A 17,947-nucleotide genomic window follows, 5' to 3' on the forward strand; every position below is an offset into this window, starting at 1 on the left:
ATATAGATTATTTTCTTTTCAGATAATTAACTGATCAATCAATGGCATCATCTTCTGCTTCTACAAGTACTTCACAGTTTTCTCGGTGGAACTACAAAGTCTTTCTAAGTTTTAGAGGTGAAGATACTAGAAAAACATTTACAGGTCACCTCTTCGCAACCTTGGAAAACAGAGGAATATTCACGTTTCAAGATGATAAAAGGCTAGAGCATGGTGCATCAATATCAGATGAACTCTTGAAAGCTATTGAACAATCTCAAGTTGCCCTCGTCGTTTTCTCAAAGAATTATGCAACGTCGAGGTGGTGCTTAGATGAGTTAGTAAAGATCATGGAATGCAAGGATCAGTGCGGACAAACTGTCATACCAGTCTTCTATGATGTGGATCCATCACATGTTCGGAAACAGACGGAAAGCTTTGCTGAAGCTTTTGACAAACATGAAACAAGCTATAAGGATGATGATGAAGGAATGCAGAAGGTCCAACGTTGGAGGAATGCACTAACTGCTGCCGCAAATCTAAAAGGATATGATGTCCGTGACGGGTGAGTGAAGAACACATAGTAATTTCTTACAATGAAAAAAAATGGAATACTACAAAGAGAGGTTTGCTCAAGTGCTAAGGAATAATTTAGGTTGCTTATGTGAAGAGTACATATTTTACTATTGAAAAAGAATCTATACCTCAAAAAATGAATTAAACAGAAAAGACACTAAATTAATTTATCATATTTACAAAATAAAAATTAAAAGGTGGAAGCTTAATTAATTTATTTTGTTAAGAATACTGCGTACACAATCTAACTTCATTGATTGTCATTTACACGTTAAAAATATTTTTATCTTTATTTTCCTGAAAAAAAGGAATGATGGTTGTTATATATGTCTCTATCAATAAGAAGGTATTGTTCCTATCAATATAATTAGAGAGAATAAATAAAAAAACGTCTTAAGCTATTCACGTTTTTCTATTACCCCAGAAGACACTATAGTTCCTATCACTACAATTCCTCAATAACATTCTTGCACGTATAATATTTTGATTGCTCCTTCGAGCATTTGTTTTATGTGCGGTGTCTTTTAATCATCTCTATGTAAATTAACAATATTTAGTAGCTCAGTTTATTGCCTATTTACCTAGTTGATGAGAGTTCAATTCCTCACCTTGCAATCTTCTCTCCCTTTCCCCTACTCTTATGTAATAAAAAAAATAATTATTAAATGCTTACTAATACTTGACTTTCTTACATTTATCCACAATTGATTTTTTTATTTTCGTAGGATTGATGCGGATAATATTCAGCAGATTGTCGACCAAATTTCCAAATTGTGCAATAGTGCTACTTTGTCTTCTTTGCGAGATATTGTCGGAATAGATACTCATTTGGAGAAATTAAAGTCCCTACTTAAGGTAGGAACCAATGATGTTCGGATCATATTGGGGATCTGGGGCATGGGCGGTCTAGGGAAGACGATAATAGCAAGAGCCATATTTGACACTTTATCTCATCAATTTGAAGCTGCTTGTTTCCTTGCGGATATTAAAGAAAATGAAAAAAGACATCAACTGCATTCTTTGCAAAACACCCTTCTCTCTGAATTGTTAAGAAGAAAAGATGATTACATATTTCTGAGGCAATTGGTGTAAGCACGTGATTTTTGCTTCACGGACAATCACTCCAAAAGAAAACAAAAATAGTGACCAGTGACCTCGCTGTACAAATTTTCAATTTTTCATGACATGTACTGCTAGTCATTTGTGGTTCGTCCCATTTTTGCATTTTTGATCTTATCAGTCAAAATACAAGGTATGTCTGTCATAGTAATCAAACCGTAATTCGGTCGTTGAAAGAAAATTCAAAAATATATATATGCATTGTTCATTCTAGGTTGTGATTTAACCTACTTAAATATTTTTATATGTGTGTGATAATTGTTTTACATTGTTGTTTGTTTTAATTTCATTTTTTTTATTTATTTCATTTTTTGTTTTAAAATTAGGGAAAAAACAAAAGAAAAGAGTAATGAAGTGGTTTGGGCCCAAAATGAATCAGGCCCAAAACCAGGACACAAGTCCAGTCCAAACATGAGCTGCCCAGGCACGGACCCAAAACGACGCCGCATAGGGCATCTGATCTGAGCCGTTCAACCACACCCATCCAACGGTCCACATCCGCACCCGTAACCCGACCTGTTTAGCCGGTCCAACCCAACCCCTCACTTAAATCCAAACGACCCCATTTTAATGCTAAACGACCTCGTCTCACCCCTCACCATCAGATCCAAGCCGTTGAGATCATCTGATCTAACGGCCCGAATCCAATCCTCCACTCCGTATATAAACCTTCCCTCACACCCCACACCCCCTATCCGAACCCCCCTTTCACTCATCTCCTTCACCAAGCCTTGAACCCCCGAAACCCTAGCAGCCGCCCTAGTTTCCCTTTCACCAGAACCCGACGGCATGAACGCCGATGACCACCTCCTGAACACCCTAGGACCACCTCACTCTCCTGAACATGGATCTGTTACCCCCTAGCCTCGAATCACCTTCCTTCGTCTCGAATCTTCATTTGAAGATTCGAGTTGAACTCTGACCTATGCCAAACCTCACCATCTTCATACCAGACACTCCCTGACCCCCTCGTGACCAAACCAGGCTTGGTTTGGTCCGAATCTACCCACAACTCTTAGAATCTCAAATCTGAGAATCCAAAACCTAGAACATGAATAGCCTTGGAAACCGGCCAGTCTTAACAGGATTTGAGGTCTAATAGACCTTAATCAAGGTGTTCTCGTGTGAGAACACCCTGATTAAAGTTTGTTCGGCCTCAAGGGGTCAAAGTTGAGTCAGATTTGGGTCAATTTTATTTGGACATTTTTCGGTAAGTTTTTCTTTTCCTTTTTGTTTTATTCAACTGCTAATTAAGTTGTCAGCATGTTTCGTTGTGTTTGTTTGTTATTTTTGTTATTTTTCATTCAGATTTCTTCCATCTCTATCAAAGACCTTTTATTTGGTCGTTTGTTTTTCTATGTGTGTTCTAAATGTATTCTGTGATATACATGATCGTCAATTAGATTAGTCGTCAAATAAGTTAATTTATATAGGTTCCCAGTGATTGAACAAAGTTGTCTGAAGTCATTCGGGACTCTGTACGTGTTGTTTATATGAACGATTGATTGTTATGTGCTACGATTAATATAGTCGAGTCGATGTATGTCGTCAATTAATTTCAGTCATTAATGGTAACAACTTGATTCGTGTTGTTTATTTCTACTGTGATCGTATTTGAATCCCATTAGGAACTGAATTGTATTGCCTATTAGTTTTGTTCAATTTGAATTAAAGAACATCTAGGGGGTAGGTTATAATGGCAGTTCAGACTTTGATCTTAATTGGATAGCATGTTCTCTTGGCTTAGACTGTGGGCAGCATGTGTATGGTTAGCTTTAAGGAATTAAAATAGTTGGACAACATGTGCTGTCAGATTATATTCCTGCTGCCCATACTTTGGCTAAATAAATAAGAGATTAGGACACTTTAACAACAAAAATAGAGAGGGGCTATCAGGGATCTCATGGGAGTTTTGTTATTTAAAATAACTGAGTGGAAAAACAACAGAGGGGGAATTTTGAGTTGTCCAGCAGGCTGTAAAGTGCTGGGATTAGGCTATAAGAAGGGGGACCTTCCGTTAGGGAAGGGGATTTTTTTTTGGAGCCTAAAAGAGAAGGTTTTTCTTAAAAAAAAACTGAAAGAAAGAAACATAAATTCTGAGAATATTGTAACCAAACACTGTCTGAAAACTACAGAAGAGTTCACATTGGTCAAGTTGTCTTGGTCAAGTTCTGTTGTTTGCCCTGATTGAGCTGCTTGCAATTGTTGAACTGTTGGTGTTGCTGCATTGAGTACTCTGTTATTTCTATTGGTTCACTACTCTTTCCTGAGATTATTTGTCTGTTGCTCGACCAACGTGTGAACTTCATCTTTGTGGCTGTTTGGTTGTTGCTGTGTTGGGCTGAATTATCTGCTGTTGCTGTGTTTGCTGTGTACTACTCAGCTGATCATTTTCCTTCTTCTTTTGTTCTTCTATACCAGGTACACAACTAATACTGTCAATGTAATCTGAAGTTGAGTATGAATACAAAGAAAAGGGTTGAAGATCGTTTAGTTTATGTATAGCCTGTACACTGAATGATCCGGGATGTATGATAGCTTGTATTTTGTTCGGATACTGGGTTAGCTTTAACACATAGCAACTGTAAATGTAGGGTAATTTGACATCCAATTGTCTGTGCAGGCTGGTAGATAAAAGCATGCCCAATGCAGTAGGTTGTATCTTAGATTTAGTTTAATGGTGTAGTATAATTCTGTAATGTATGCCAAGCATGAAAACCGTACACTACTAGTTAAGTTCTTTCCTTTCTGATAAATTGCCTCATATAACTGGTAAACCATGCTTTAAGACAAAGAACACAGAGCTTGCAATCTCAACCTCATGAAGGTCGAGCCCAGGTCAAAACAGACCAAGCAGGCCCGCATCGAACAAACAGTGGCCCAGGTCTGGCCCATCCCGCATGAGCTGGATTTGGGCCCGTAATGTTCAATCAGCTGTCCGTGTACGTAATGACGTTTACTTATTCTGTAAAAGCATTTTGAATCCTGCTATAAATAAGCCTACAAGCATGTAATTAACTAGGACTATTTCTGTTTTCTATTAGTAGAGACAAACGCGACAAGAAACGTAGTTGCTATAGGATATCCTTTTAAAATAAGGACGAGATGAGCCTAGACAAAAAAATAAAGAAAAACGCACAAATTGCGGGGCCCTCGTTAAATGTATATATTGAAGCATTCAGTCCCCAAGGTGGGTCGTTTAGCAAATCTCACGACCCTCCCGGAATAATAACGCGATAGCCTCTTTAAGCGCGTATTTAATAATTTTACCTTCTTAAATTCGCGTGCGCATTTATGTGACCCAAATCCAAATCTCGACGGATTCGAGATGTGTTTCTAATCATGGGTACATTGATTGTGACGTGGTTCGAGATGCATGTCCATGACGTCGCAAATTCGTTTTTTAAAAGTAAGAATGAGACGAGCCTCGACAAACAAAAAATGTACAAAGCTGCGGGGCCTTCTAAATGTATGTATATATTAAAGTGTTTAGAATTCGGGATGTGCCGTTTAACGGATCTTTACGACCTTCCCCAAAATAACAAGACGCTAGTTGCTTTAGGCGCGCCTTTAACAATTTATTTTCCTTAATTCGGGTGCACATTTATGTGACCCAAATCCAAATCTCAAGCGAGTCGAGATATATCGATAACTACGGGTGCATTGATGTAACGTGGTTCGAGATATGTTTTCACGACGTTGCAATTCTCGTAAAATAATAATAATGACAAAAGCGGTTAAAAGTTAAATTTTGCACATAGGTTCAACATGTATTAAATCAGATAATCAAGCCAAATATAACAGTTGAGCGACCGTGCTAGAACCACGGAACTCGGGAATGCCTAACACCTTCTCCTGGGTTAACAGAATTCCTTATCCAGATTTTTGGTACGCAGACTGTAATATGGAGTCATTCTTTTCCTCGATTCGGGATTAAAATTGGTGACTTTGGACACCCTAAATCTCCCAAGTGGCGACTCTGAAATAAATAAACCAATCCCATTTCGATTGTCCTTTAATTGAAAAAAACTCCCTTGCACCCTCGCGGGTGCGGAAAAAGGAGGTGTGACAGCTCTGGCGACTCTGCTGGGGACATTTAAAACCCAGAACCACTGGTTCAGGGTTAGAAATTCGAGCTTAGATAAATTGTTATATTTAGCTTTATCTGATTTTTACCTGTTTTGAGCCTAATGTGCTAAATGTTGCCTTTACCGCTTTGATATTATCTGAACTGTATATAAATTGTGCCGAAACCTTTCTCTTCTTACCTCCGGGGATGTGCTCACTGGTTGAGACTCCCTATTCTGTTAGTGTCATACCCTAAATAAAAGAGGCTCGGAAAGTTTCTAAGCCGGCTGGCCTTTTGGTTCCCGAAAAGGAGCTCCTTCCTCAGCTCGAGTTGTCCGCTCGGGTACACTGTCTAGAACACCGACCCAGGTTTTGAACATAGAATAACATGACTTCATGCCGGATCCCTAGTAGGAACGCTTATTTGCATCACGTTGCATTTGACTTAGGGGACTCAACACAGGGGTTGGGTCCGTCTAGGACTAGCGACCTGATATGAAAAGGCCATCCTGATGCATCCTATTTGTTTTCCGTGCATTTATTTGTCTCGTGCCCGCATGCTGACCGGTGTTTGAATATTACGAATGTTATAAAATTGGAAAAAGAGGAAATAGCGGTTAAGGGATTGATTGTTTATTTTTTATTTTTAAAAAAAAAACAAAAAAAAACAAAGGAAAAATAGAAAAATCGTTGTTCTGTTTTATATAGAAGTATATAGTTTGTCTTATTATAAAAATAAAAATTAAAAAAGAGTCTTATTACAGTCCCGAGGCATTGAAAGGCCGTGTTTGCAATGTTGAATTTTCTATTTTTGAAAAATGATAAGAGAGTCATAAACAAGTCCGGGTGATGCCGCTTATGTCAAAATAGCCAAATGTTCCCGAAAGGAACTCCGGAAGGCTGCCTTGGTACAGACGGCCACCTCATTTTTTTTCTCACACAACCTTAAAAATTTTCGTTTATGAAGTGCTGAAAGGTCGTGTTCAAAAATCCTTTTGAGGAAATTCGCATATATTTTTGTTTTTATCAGAATAAGTTTCATTTGTTAAAAATCTTATTAATAAATGTGCAGAATGAGCACGACTCCAAATGAACCCTTTTCAATCATAAATAAAATCCTCCTCCAATTGCAGCTCTGGTGGAATGATTTAGGCAAAGAAGGGCATGACGAAATCAAGAAGTATCTGAAAGGACTCACGAGTTTGTTGGATATCAGGCCACGGGGAGATATCATAAGGGCACTAATCCCCCACTGGGATCCTGCGTACAACATCTTCCATTTCTCGGACTTTGAACTTACCCCAACTTTAGAAGAAATAGTAGGGTATATCGGCAGCGCTGAGACTCCTTTAAGGCACAAATATCTGATTGCTCCAAGAGCTGTAGCAATACACCGGTTTCTGGACTCCTTAAAAATAGTCAGAACAATTCATAACCCTGACTTGGCAAAAGGTTTTTGCAGCATGAGTTTCATATATCAAAGATATGGTCACATAGGAGGATTCGACAAGCCAGAAAACCAGTTGTGCAGCAAAAATAATCGTCAAAAGTGGGAAGAACATAGACGGATTGCTTTCATGATAACTTTCTTAGGACTCTTAGTGTTCCCAAGAAAAGACGGGAATATTGACATAAAGATAGCAGGGGTCGTCAGTACGTTGCTCACACAGAGAGATAGTACGTTGGCGCCCATGATAGTATCTGATATGTTCCGGGCTCTCACGTCTTGCAAAGCCGGAGGAAGCTTTTTCGAGGGTTGCAATTTGTTGTTGCAAATGTGGATGACCGAACACCTATGTCACCGAGCCCAGTTTCTGAGCCATGGATCCGCTGAAAAGACCTGCATAGAGGAGTTCTATACCAGAGTTAATGAGACCTACCTACCTGAAGGAGTCACAGCATGGACCTCATATTTCCGTACCCTCGACGCCAGTCAAATACAGTGGGCGCTAGGGTAGTTACCAATCGACGAAGTCATATACATGCCAGCAGCCAGGCCCCATTTTCTCTTAATGGGACTTAAGAGCATTCAACCATACGCGCCACATCGGGTCTTAAGGCAACTTGGGAGGTGTCAGATAGTGCCGAAAGACGAGGATCTAAGCACCCAGGTGATTGAGATCAGTCCCGACGGCCAGTTTCCTGAAGCGAGGGTTCGCCAAATTTGGAGCCAATGTCAATACTTAGAAGCAAATACTTGTGTAATGAATCAGGCAAAAGGGGAAGTTTTGCCCGGGTATCAGGCCTGGTACAAAGGGGAGACATCATCTGGAAGGCCGACCAAAAGACCTCACCTGCAAGAGTTTGCCAAATCTTCACAAGAGCAGTGAGGCTGGTTGGCCAAAGAGCGAGAATATCTTGCCGAAACAGGCAAACTAAAACAACAAGTTCAAGATATGAAGTTTGAATACCAATTACAATCTGCCGCCTACAAAGGAGAAAGAACAGATTAATCAGAGAATGCGAAATCCTCAAAGCTCAGATCCGGAAGATGGGAAAGGAGGCCGACAACCAGCCAAGGAGCCGGGTGGATAAAAGATTAATAGCAGGGTTAAAGGATCAGGTTGCGGAATGCCAAGAATATTTGGAAAGATCCAAGGCTAGCACAGCAAGACTGCGGACCAAATGGGCAAAAGGTACAATGGCCCGGAGGCAGCGCCTATAACAAGTCATGAGGGATTGTGAACTGAGCGTCAAAACGGTAAAGGAAACGAATTCCGCTCTGCAAGAGCAGATTTTCAAGCAAACACAAGATGCCCAAGCCGACAGAAGACGCTATTACAATGCAATGACCAGGATGGAAAGGCAAATGGAGATGTTCCAGGATCAACTCGCCACCAATGCGCAAACACTAGGATTAAAGAACCGACAGATAAGGCAGTTGTTCGCAGAAAGGGACAACATTCGAGGAAGGATCAACGAGATTGGGCATTACATCTACATGAAATGCCTGGCATGCGAGCAAATGCCTCGGAAGACCCTTCTTGTTTCCATCATGGGCTGCGTCCACCGGATCATGAATGAATTAAAAAGCTTGCAGAAAGACCTCACACCTAGAGCCGCGAAAAGGCCGAATGATGCCTCGTGGGTCCCTAAGTCGGAAAATTAATCCGTGGTCAAAATCCTATCACTTGGCTTTGTTGCATTCCCATATGTTGTTTTCTATTTTTCCTTTAATCAAATAGGATCAAAGAACCATGGAGTCTGTATTATTGCTATTCCTTGTTTGAAATAATTTGTAAATAGCAAAATTTTGAGAATGAATTTAATGATTTCACAAGAATTTTGTATTTCTTTACTTTAAGGCAGAACTACGCCTGGTCTGATTCTCGCGGGGACGTGATACGTAGGCAATCCCCATAAGATTCGACCGCTTTTAATAAAGAAAGGAAAGAAAATACAAAAATAAATAAAAAGGGGACAAATGAGCAAACCGGGATGACGCATGTTGTTTGAAGCAAAGCATGTAGAAACGGTTAACTGCCTAGGAGCATTGCATCCTCTATGTGTTATGATCAAATCTGTTAAACTCTAATGCTAACAAAGTTTGTTGTTGTCTGAACCAGACAAGTTAGTTGTTAAAGAGCTCTGGCAACACACTCATACCAAACCAGATCCAAAGGACCGGTAGCAACAAGCATGACTACTTCAGAGAATAGTAATGAGGAAGAAAGGCCGATGAGCCAGTTGTTAAAAGAAGCGATGGAAAAGATTGAAAGGATGGGACTAGAGATGAATGCAATGCAGCTAGCTCCTAGCCAAAGCACAAAAGAGCCCTGAGCCACTGGGGCACATGCCGGAATACCCTCACTCCGGCCCTTCCACAAGCCTCCCAAATCCCCGTTATCATCAAGAAAGAAGCCCTCATGATTCCCAAGCTCCACCACCCCATCAACCTCTCCCAACACCCAATATTCCCATTTTTGTGGGACCAACATCAGCCCCTTTGCAAAGAACGACCAGTGAGCCATTGTTTCAGGCTCACGATACACAATACTATCCCCTTGAGCCTACGTTTCATGCCCCCGAACCACAGGCTTACAATCCGCATTTGGAAGTGCCGGCAGAGATTTGAAAAGTCGATTAAAGCCCCCGAACAGGATGAGGTGTTGAGAAAGTTCAAAAGCCTGGAGCAGTCCTTCAGGAACCTGCACGGACTGGGCAACCAAGTCAGCGTAGCTTACAAAGATCTATGCCCTTTCCCGGACGTCCAACTCCCGGCTGGGTTCAAGATGCCTAAGTTTGATTTATATGAAGGGCACGGTGATCCCATGGCACATTTGCGGGGATTCTGTAGCAAAATGAGAGGGGCAGGCGGCAAGGATGAGTTGCTGATAGCTTATTTCGGCCAAAGTCTGAGCGGATCTGCACTAGAATGGTATACCAGGCAGGATTCCAGCAGGTGGTATACTTGGGATGATCTGGCGCAGGCTTTCGCAGGACATTTCCAGTACATTCTCGAGATAGTCCCTGACCGTCTCACATTGTTAAGAACTGGGAAGAAACCCGGGGAAAGTTTCCGCGAGTTTGGTTTCCGCTGGAGAGAACAAGCAGCTAGAGTCGATCCTCCCATGAGAGAGGGAGAGATGGTGGACTATTTCTTGCAAACATTGGATCCAACCTACTTTGGTCACTTGGTGACAACGGTTGGAAAATCTTTCAACGAGGTGGTCAAGATAGGGGTCATGATAGAAGAGGGTCTGAGGTCCGACAAAATCTTGAACTACTCGGCACTCAAGGCCACGACTCAGGCTATTCAGAGCGGCACGGGAGGTGCGCTGCGAAGAAAGAAAGAAAAAAGTTGCCACGATCGAGGCAGGCAGTTGGTCCAGGGCTGGCAAGCCATACTACAACCAACCTAGACCTCACAGGCCAAACTACCCATATAACCCACCACAACATCTCTATCCGCCTCAAGAACCACATTGCTCCGTACACCAGGCTCAAGCATACACTCAGCCTCCGGTTCGCCCGCAATGGCGCGCGCCGGCTCCCCAGAACATATATGCACCACCACAAAACACCTATCCTCCACCGAGGGCGTATAGAAACCCTCAAGGGGCAGGCTTTCGGGGAACCAGATGCTAGGAATGACAGGTTGCGGAAACAGAGAACTTTCACGGAGTTGGGAGAAACCTACACCGCTTTGTTCCACAAGCTGAGGCAATTGGGTTTGGTTAGTCCTGTCCAGACTCGAGAACCAAATCCCCCACCTCAGAATTTGGATCGATCAATAAGTTGTGAATACTGCTCAGGGATGCTCGGGCATGATACCGAGAAGTGTTGGAAATTGAGGCATGCCATACAGGATCTTATTGACACCAATAAGATCGAGGTCCAGACACCGGAAGCTCCTAACATCAACCAAAACCCACTGCCAGCGCACCACGAGACTCACATGATTGAGTTGGTGTATGAGGGAGGAGAGTTGAGAAAACCATCACAAACAGTGATGATGATCCAGGCCACCCCGAAAGAAGTCTCAACTAGTGGGGGAGCGAGGGTACAGTCACAGGGAGAAGGAGTCAAGCCTGTAGTGATATTGGGAAAGAGCCCATCCGCTGTAACAAGCAAACCCGAGCCAAACAAGTTGGTAATATCAGGGATTCCGCCCGCACCAGCAGTTGTGTTGAAGGAGGTGTATAGAGAACTGGTCACCATAAAGCCTGTAGTCCAGCTGCTGATGATTGATAGCAAGGCTGTGCCTTGGAAATATGAAAAGGCGGTGGTGATGTACAAAGGAAAACAGGTGGAAGAAGTTAGTTGTGAAGCGCAAGGGCTGACTCGATCAGGTCAATGTTTTGCTCCGGTAGAACTAAGGAGAACCAACCCAGCTGCAACCAAGAAACCTGTGTCCGAAGAAGAGGCTGAGGAGTTCCTGAGGAAGATGAAAGTGCAGGACTACTCCGTGGTCGAACAGCTGAGAAAAACACCGGCCCAGATCTCACTGCTATCATTGCTGATCCATTCTGAGGAGCATCGGCGGGCCCTGATGAAGATATTAAACGAAGCTCATGTACCCAATGAGATTTCCATAAACCACCTAGAAACCATTGCCAACAAGATTTTCGAGGTGAACAGGGTGACATTCTCAGATGATGATCTGCCGGTGGAAGGTACGGAGCATAATAAAGCTCTATACCTAGCTGTCAAATGTGAAGACTCGGTGGTAACTCGAGTATTGGTGGATAACGGCTCAAGTGCCAATATTTGTCCACTATCTACCCTGAACCAGTTAAAGATCGACCACGGAAGGATCCACAAGAACAGCATCTGTGTCCGAGGGTTCGACGGAAACGGAACAGCCACTGTGGGGGATGTTGTACTTGAATTAACCATCGGGCCAGTCCTGTTTACCATGGAGTTCCAGGTGTTAGATGCCACAGTATCTTATAACCTTCTGTTGGGGCGACCGTGGATTCATGCAGCCAAAGCAGTGCCCTCCACCCTACATCAGATGGTAAAGTTCGAGTGGGAAAGACAAGAGGTCGTGCTACACGGCGAGGACCCGGCGTGCACCATGGGTGGAGCCATTGTACCTTTCATAGAGACCACTGACGACAAAGGTCCTTGGGTCTCTCAGATTTTCGATACAGGGTCGGCCAACAAAATCTCTGAAGGAGAGATCATCCCACACCCTAGGGTAGCTGCCGCGACAGTCATGATGGTCTCAGAAATGCTGGGTAATGGATTTGTGCCGGGAAAGGGCCTAGGAGTCGAGCTTCAGGGGATTGTCCAACCTGTCACCTTACCTAAAAATCTGGAAACTTTCGGATTGGGGTTCAAACCAACCGCAACAGATAGGAAGCAAGCGCGAAAAATGAAGAAGAGGGTCTGGTTTCTGCCTAAGCCGGTGCCACGTCTCTCAAGGTCTTTTGTCAAAGCAAGTGCCAAGGGGTCACCGGTCCCAAAGATTCTAGGACCATTGATCGGTGTAAATGAGGACCTGAATCAGAGTTTTGAGAGGCTATTCGCTGATGTCAGTATGGTAGAAACTGGAGAAGGTTCCAGCAGAACAGAGATACAGTTTGTGGGGCTTGAGGCCAAGACCAACAATTGGACAGTTACTCCTCTTCCTGTCCGAGGGGAGTCTTGGTAGTAGGCTTTGATTTATGTTTTGTTTGTTTGTTTGTTCGGATTATTCCAGGGTGTAATCCAAATTTTACTTTTTGTTTTGTAAAAGTGTGAACCCTTTTATCCCACAAGTTTAATAAAGTTCTCTTCTTTTGCCCATTTTAATTTTGTCTTGTTCTTTTTCTTTCTGAACAGTTCTCTTTTTACTGGTTCTAATGACATGGCATGCACAGCGGATCTTCGACCTAGTCTAATAAATCAATCTGAATCTGACTCAATGATGCAAGAGGTCGTTTGCGACGATGAATTTGAATATGACGAAGATAAGGCCTTCGAAGAGATAAACCGAGAACTATGCCAATTTGAAGAAAAACCCAAGCCTAACCTAAATGACACTAAGGCTGTAAATCTAGGAGACACTGATAACGTCCAAGAAACCAAAATCAGCATCCACATTGAGCCGACTGTCAGGGAAGAATTGATCAAAACCCTCATGGAATTCAAAGATGTTTTTGCATGGTCATATGACGATATGCCTGGATTAAGCACCAATTTAGTGGTTCACAAATTGCCCACTGACCCGGCATACCCTCCGGTCAAGCAAAAGCTAAGGAAGTTTAAAACAGAAATGAGTGTAAAGATCAAAGAAGAGGTGATTAAGCAGTTGCAGGCGAAGGTCATTCGGGTCACTCGATATCCCGAGTGGCTGGCCAATGTGGTACCAGTTCCAAAGAAGGATGGGAAAATCAGGGTGTGCGTCGACTACCGCAACCTTAACAAAGCAAGTCCCAAGGACAATTTTCCATTGCCCAACATTCATATCTTGATCGATAATTGCGCTGGGCGCGAGATCGGATCCTTTGTAGATTGCTATGCGGGTTATCATCAGATCCTAATGGACGAGGAGGATGCGGAAAAGACAGCATTTATCACGCCATGGGGAACTTACTGCTATCGGGTAATGCCGTTCGGATTGAAGGACGCTGGGGCAACGTACATGCGAGCAATGACTGCTGTGTTTCATGACATGATACACAAAAAAATCGAGGTGTACGTCGATGATGTGATCATAAAGTCTTGGCGTCAGGAGGACCATGTAGCAGACCTAAGGAGATTTTTCCAAAGACTCCGAAGGTATGATATCAAGCTTAACCCGGCCAAATGCGCATTCGGAGTTCCATCAGGAAAGCTGCTAGGGTTCATCGTCAGTCGACGGGGGATTGAGTTAGACCCATCCAAAATTGAATCCATCCGAGATTTGCCACCGCCAAGGAACAAAACAGAGGTAATGAGTTTGCTGGGTAGACTCAATTACATCAGCAGGTTCATCGCTCAACTCACAGCAACTTGTGAGCCCATATTTCGGCTGCTGAGAAAGGATGCTGCGGTAGGTTGGACGGCAGAATGTCAGGAGGCCTTCGACCAAATCAAAGGGTATCTGTCTAATCCACCCGTATTGGTCCCGCCTAAGCCTGGGAAGCCCTTAATTCTTTATCTGACGGTCCTGGAAAATTCGTTTGGTTGTGTGCTGGGGCAACATGACGACACAGGAAGGAAGGAGCAGGCCATCTACTATCTTAGCAAGAAATTCACAGTACATGAGGTCAAGTATACTCAACTCGAGAAAACATGTTGCGCCCTAACTTGGGTAGCTCAGAAGTTGAAGCACTACCTGTCTTCGTATACTACTTATCTCATATCACGTTTGGACCCATTGAAGTATATCTTTCAGAAACCTATGCCCATAGGAAGGTTGGCAAAATGGAAAATTCTGCTCACAGAGTTTGACATCGTCTATGTGACGAGGACAGCCATGAAAGCCCAGGCGCTGGCCGATCATTTGGAAGAGAATCCTGTTGATGAAAAATACGAGCCTTTAAGAACGTATTTTCCCGACGAAGAGGTAATACATACAAATGAGATGGAATTAACTAAGGAACCGGGTTGGAAGCTTTTCTTCGATGGAGCTGCAAATGCGAAAGGGGTTGGAATAGGAGCAGTACTCATTTCTGAAACAGGACGCCATTATCCTGTTACGGCTCAGCTGCGCTTCTATTGCACCAATAATATGGCCGAGTATGAAGCTTGCATTCTGGGTCTGCGCTTGGCTGCGGACATGGATGTCCAAGACGTCTTGGTCTTGGGAGACTCGGACCTCTTGGTATATCAGATTCAGGGTGAATGGGAAACGCGAGATCTAAAGCTCATACCATATCGACAATGCTTGCATGATCTGAGCAAGCAATTTCGATCGGTGAAGTTCAAACATATCCCGAGAGTTCACAATGAGGTTGCGGATGCCTTAGCCACCTTAGCATCAATGCTGCACCACCCTGACAAAATGTATGTTGATCCTCTGCACATCCAGGTCCGTGATCAGCACGCTTATTGCAACGCCGTAGAAGAGGAACCAGATGGCGAACCTTGGTTTCATGATATCAAGGAATACCTCAGAATGGGGACATATCCAGAACAGGCCACTGGAGACTAAAAAAGAGCCCTTCGGCGTTTGTCGAATGGTTTCTTCCTCAGCGGAGAAGTGTTGTACAAAAGAACCCCGGATTTGGGATTGTTGAGATGCATAGATGCCGGTCAAGACACAATGGTTATGGTAGAGGTACATACTGGAGTTTGTGGGCCACACATGAGCGGATATGTATTGGCAAGGAAGATCCTTCGAACAGGGTGTTATTGGCTCACCATGGAACACGACTGTATCACTTTCGTGAGGAAATGCCATCAGTGCCAGATACATGGAGATCTGATCCATTCTCCGCCAACAGAGTTACATACGATGTCAGCACCCTGGCCGTTTGTAGCATGGGGCATGGATGTCATTGGACCTATCGAACCGGCAGCATCCAACGGCCATAGGTTCATTCTTGTGACCATTGATTACTTCACCAAATGGGTTGAGGCTAAAACCTTCAAGTCGGTAACCAAAAAGGCAGTGGTGGACTTTGTTCACTCCCATATCATCTGCAGATTTGGAATCCCAAAAGTAATCATCACGGATAACGGTGCGAATCTTAACAGCAGCCTGATGAGGGAGGTATGCTAAAAATTCAAGATTACCCACCGCAATTCCACCCCATATCGTCCCAAGGCGAATGGAGCGGTCGAAGAAGCCAATAAGAACATCAAGAAGATACTGCGAAAGATGGTGGAAGGGTCTAGACAATTGCACGAGAGATTACCCTTTGCTTTGTTAGGTTACCGCACTACCGTCCGGACTTCCATAGGTACAACTCCTTATTTGTTGGTGTACGGAACCGAGGCCGTAATACCAGTAGAGGTCGAAATTCCGTCCCTACGGATTGTCGCTGAAGCCAGGATTGATGATGAGGAATGGGTCAAAGCTCGATTGGAACAGTTGAGCTTGATAGATGAGAAAAGATTGGCAGCAGTGTGCCATGGTCAGCTATACCAGAAGAGAATGGCGAGAACATATAATAAGAAGGTGCGCCCCAGGAAGTTTGTAAGTAGGGCAGCAGGTATTGAAGAAGATCCTCCCACGTCAGGTCGAGGCAAAAGGCAAATTCGCCCCAAATTGGCAGGGGCCTTATATCGTGACCAGAGTGTTGTCCAATGGTGCTTTGTGTTTGACAGATATCGAGAGAAGATGTGTCGACATGGCTATCAATTCTGATGCAGTCAAGAGATATTATGCGTAATTTCTTTAATTATGGCAATTATTGGTTTGTTTGTTTGTATTTGGCATTTATTGGATAATGAGATGACGGAGGCAATTCTTTCTTCTATCCAAACACTTTTAACCCTTGCTTCCCCTTTTGAGCCTTAAGTTATTCTTTCATACCCCTCTTTTGGAATCACTAATGGAAAAGACATGGAAAAAAAGGAAAAAAAAGAAAAAGAAAAGAAAAAAAAAGAAAAGAAAAGAAAAAAAATCTTTAAAGGAAAATGAAAAGAAGGAGAAAGAAAAGAAATAAAAGAAGATAAAATCATAAGAAATACAAAACCGTGGGAACTACGTTTGACCTGATTCCTCGAAGAGGATACGTAGGCGCCTCACGGCTCGGTCATAGTGTGCATAATAGGCACAGTGTGCGTAACGCACGTAGCTCAACACAAGTATAAAAAAATAAAATTCCCCAAGCAAGAAAACTGGGGCAGAGGTTATGTTTTAAGTTCCAACAAAGGTTTGATTCCAAAAGTTGTAGCAGATCACCCATCAAATTATTTCATTTTTGATAGCCTTTCTTTAGCCCCACACCAAAACCAACATCGACGTCCAAAAGACCTCCCGATCAATATCCAAGAGATGCCAAGTCAGGCAAATAGAGCCAGGAGTAATGCGCCGATCCTCAGCAAAGAAGAGGATCATAAGACTGGGAATGAATTGATGGTCAAAGGAATCTCCAGAAGAGAGGGTCGTATCGACAACACCCCGATTCCTCGATGAAGAAATAAAATGAGAGAGTCTTATCGGTGAAAACCTTCACAGGCACCGAAAGGCGACGTAAGATGAGGGATATAAAATGAGAGAGTCTTATTGGTGAAAACCTTCACAGGCACCATAAGGCGCCGGGAGATGAGAGAAAAGAGAGAGTCTCATTAGTGAAAACCCCTCGAAGGGAACTATGAGGCGACAAGACAGATCAACAAAAAGCGACCACATTCGCAACGAAATGGACACTCATTTATCATCCCCAGCAAGTCAGACCATCGGGCAAATCGATTAATACAAATAGACTGGATCGGGAATCTATGTTGCACGACATGATCACGGGGACCAGTCATGTCCTCCAGATAAGTTCTTCTGAATTTCTTCTCCTACCAAATATCGGTTCAGAAAGATTTTCTCCTTTTTCTATCTTTTATTTTTTCTTCCTAAAAATTTGTCTTGAAAAGGATTTTTCAAAGCTTACTACCAGAGACCGAAGGGGGATTCACCCAATGCAGGATAACCCCAACAGTCCTAAAGGCTGGCCCCGGGCAATGCAATGTTGTGCCCTGCGGTTTTGGAAGAAGTAAAACTCCTAAAGGGAGTGGTTTCGGGAGTAAAAGCAGACTCCCACAGCATGTACTGTAAAGAGAAAGCAAAAAAAAAAGAAGGGGATAAATTGAAAACCAATCCCCAGCAGGCCGGATACCCCCAACAAGCAATTTT

General features: G+C 43.0%; 1 protein-coding gene across 1 annotated transcript in view; it reads left to right on the forward strand.

Annotated features, from left to right (window-relative positions):
* Window positions 1–17,947, forward strand: part of LOC142167945 (TMV resistance protein N-like) — a 26,945-nt gene continuing 8,998 nt past the window's right edge. Inside the window, exons 1-2 of the mRNA XM_075228543.1 lie at window positions 1–544; window positions 1,281–1,634. Of these exons, the coding sequence (XP_075084644.1) occupies window positions 42–544; window positions 1,281–1,634 (857 nt within the window). The 5' untranslated portion in view covers window positions 1–41. The remainder of the gene's footprint in view (window positions 545–1,280; window positions 1,635–17,947) is intronic.

The sequence above is a fragment of the Nicotiana tabacum genome, chromosome 13 (assembly GCF_000715075.1).
Source record: "Nicotiana tabacum cultivar K326 chromosome 13, ASM71507v2, whole genome shotgun sequence".
In the NCBI taxonomy this organism is placed as follows: Eukaryota; Viridiplantae; Streptophyta; class Magnoliopsida; order Solanales; family Solanaceae; genus Nicotiana; species Nicotiana tabacum.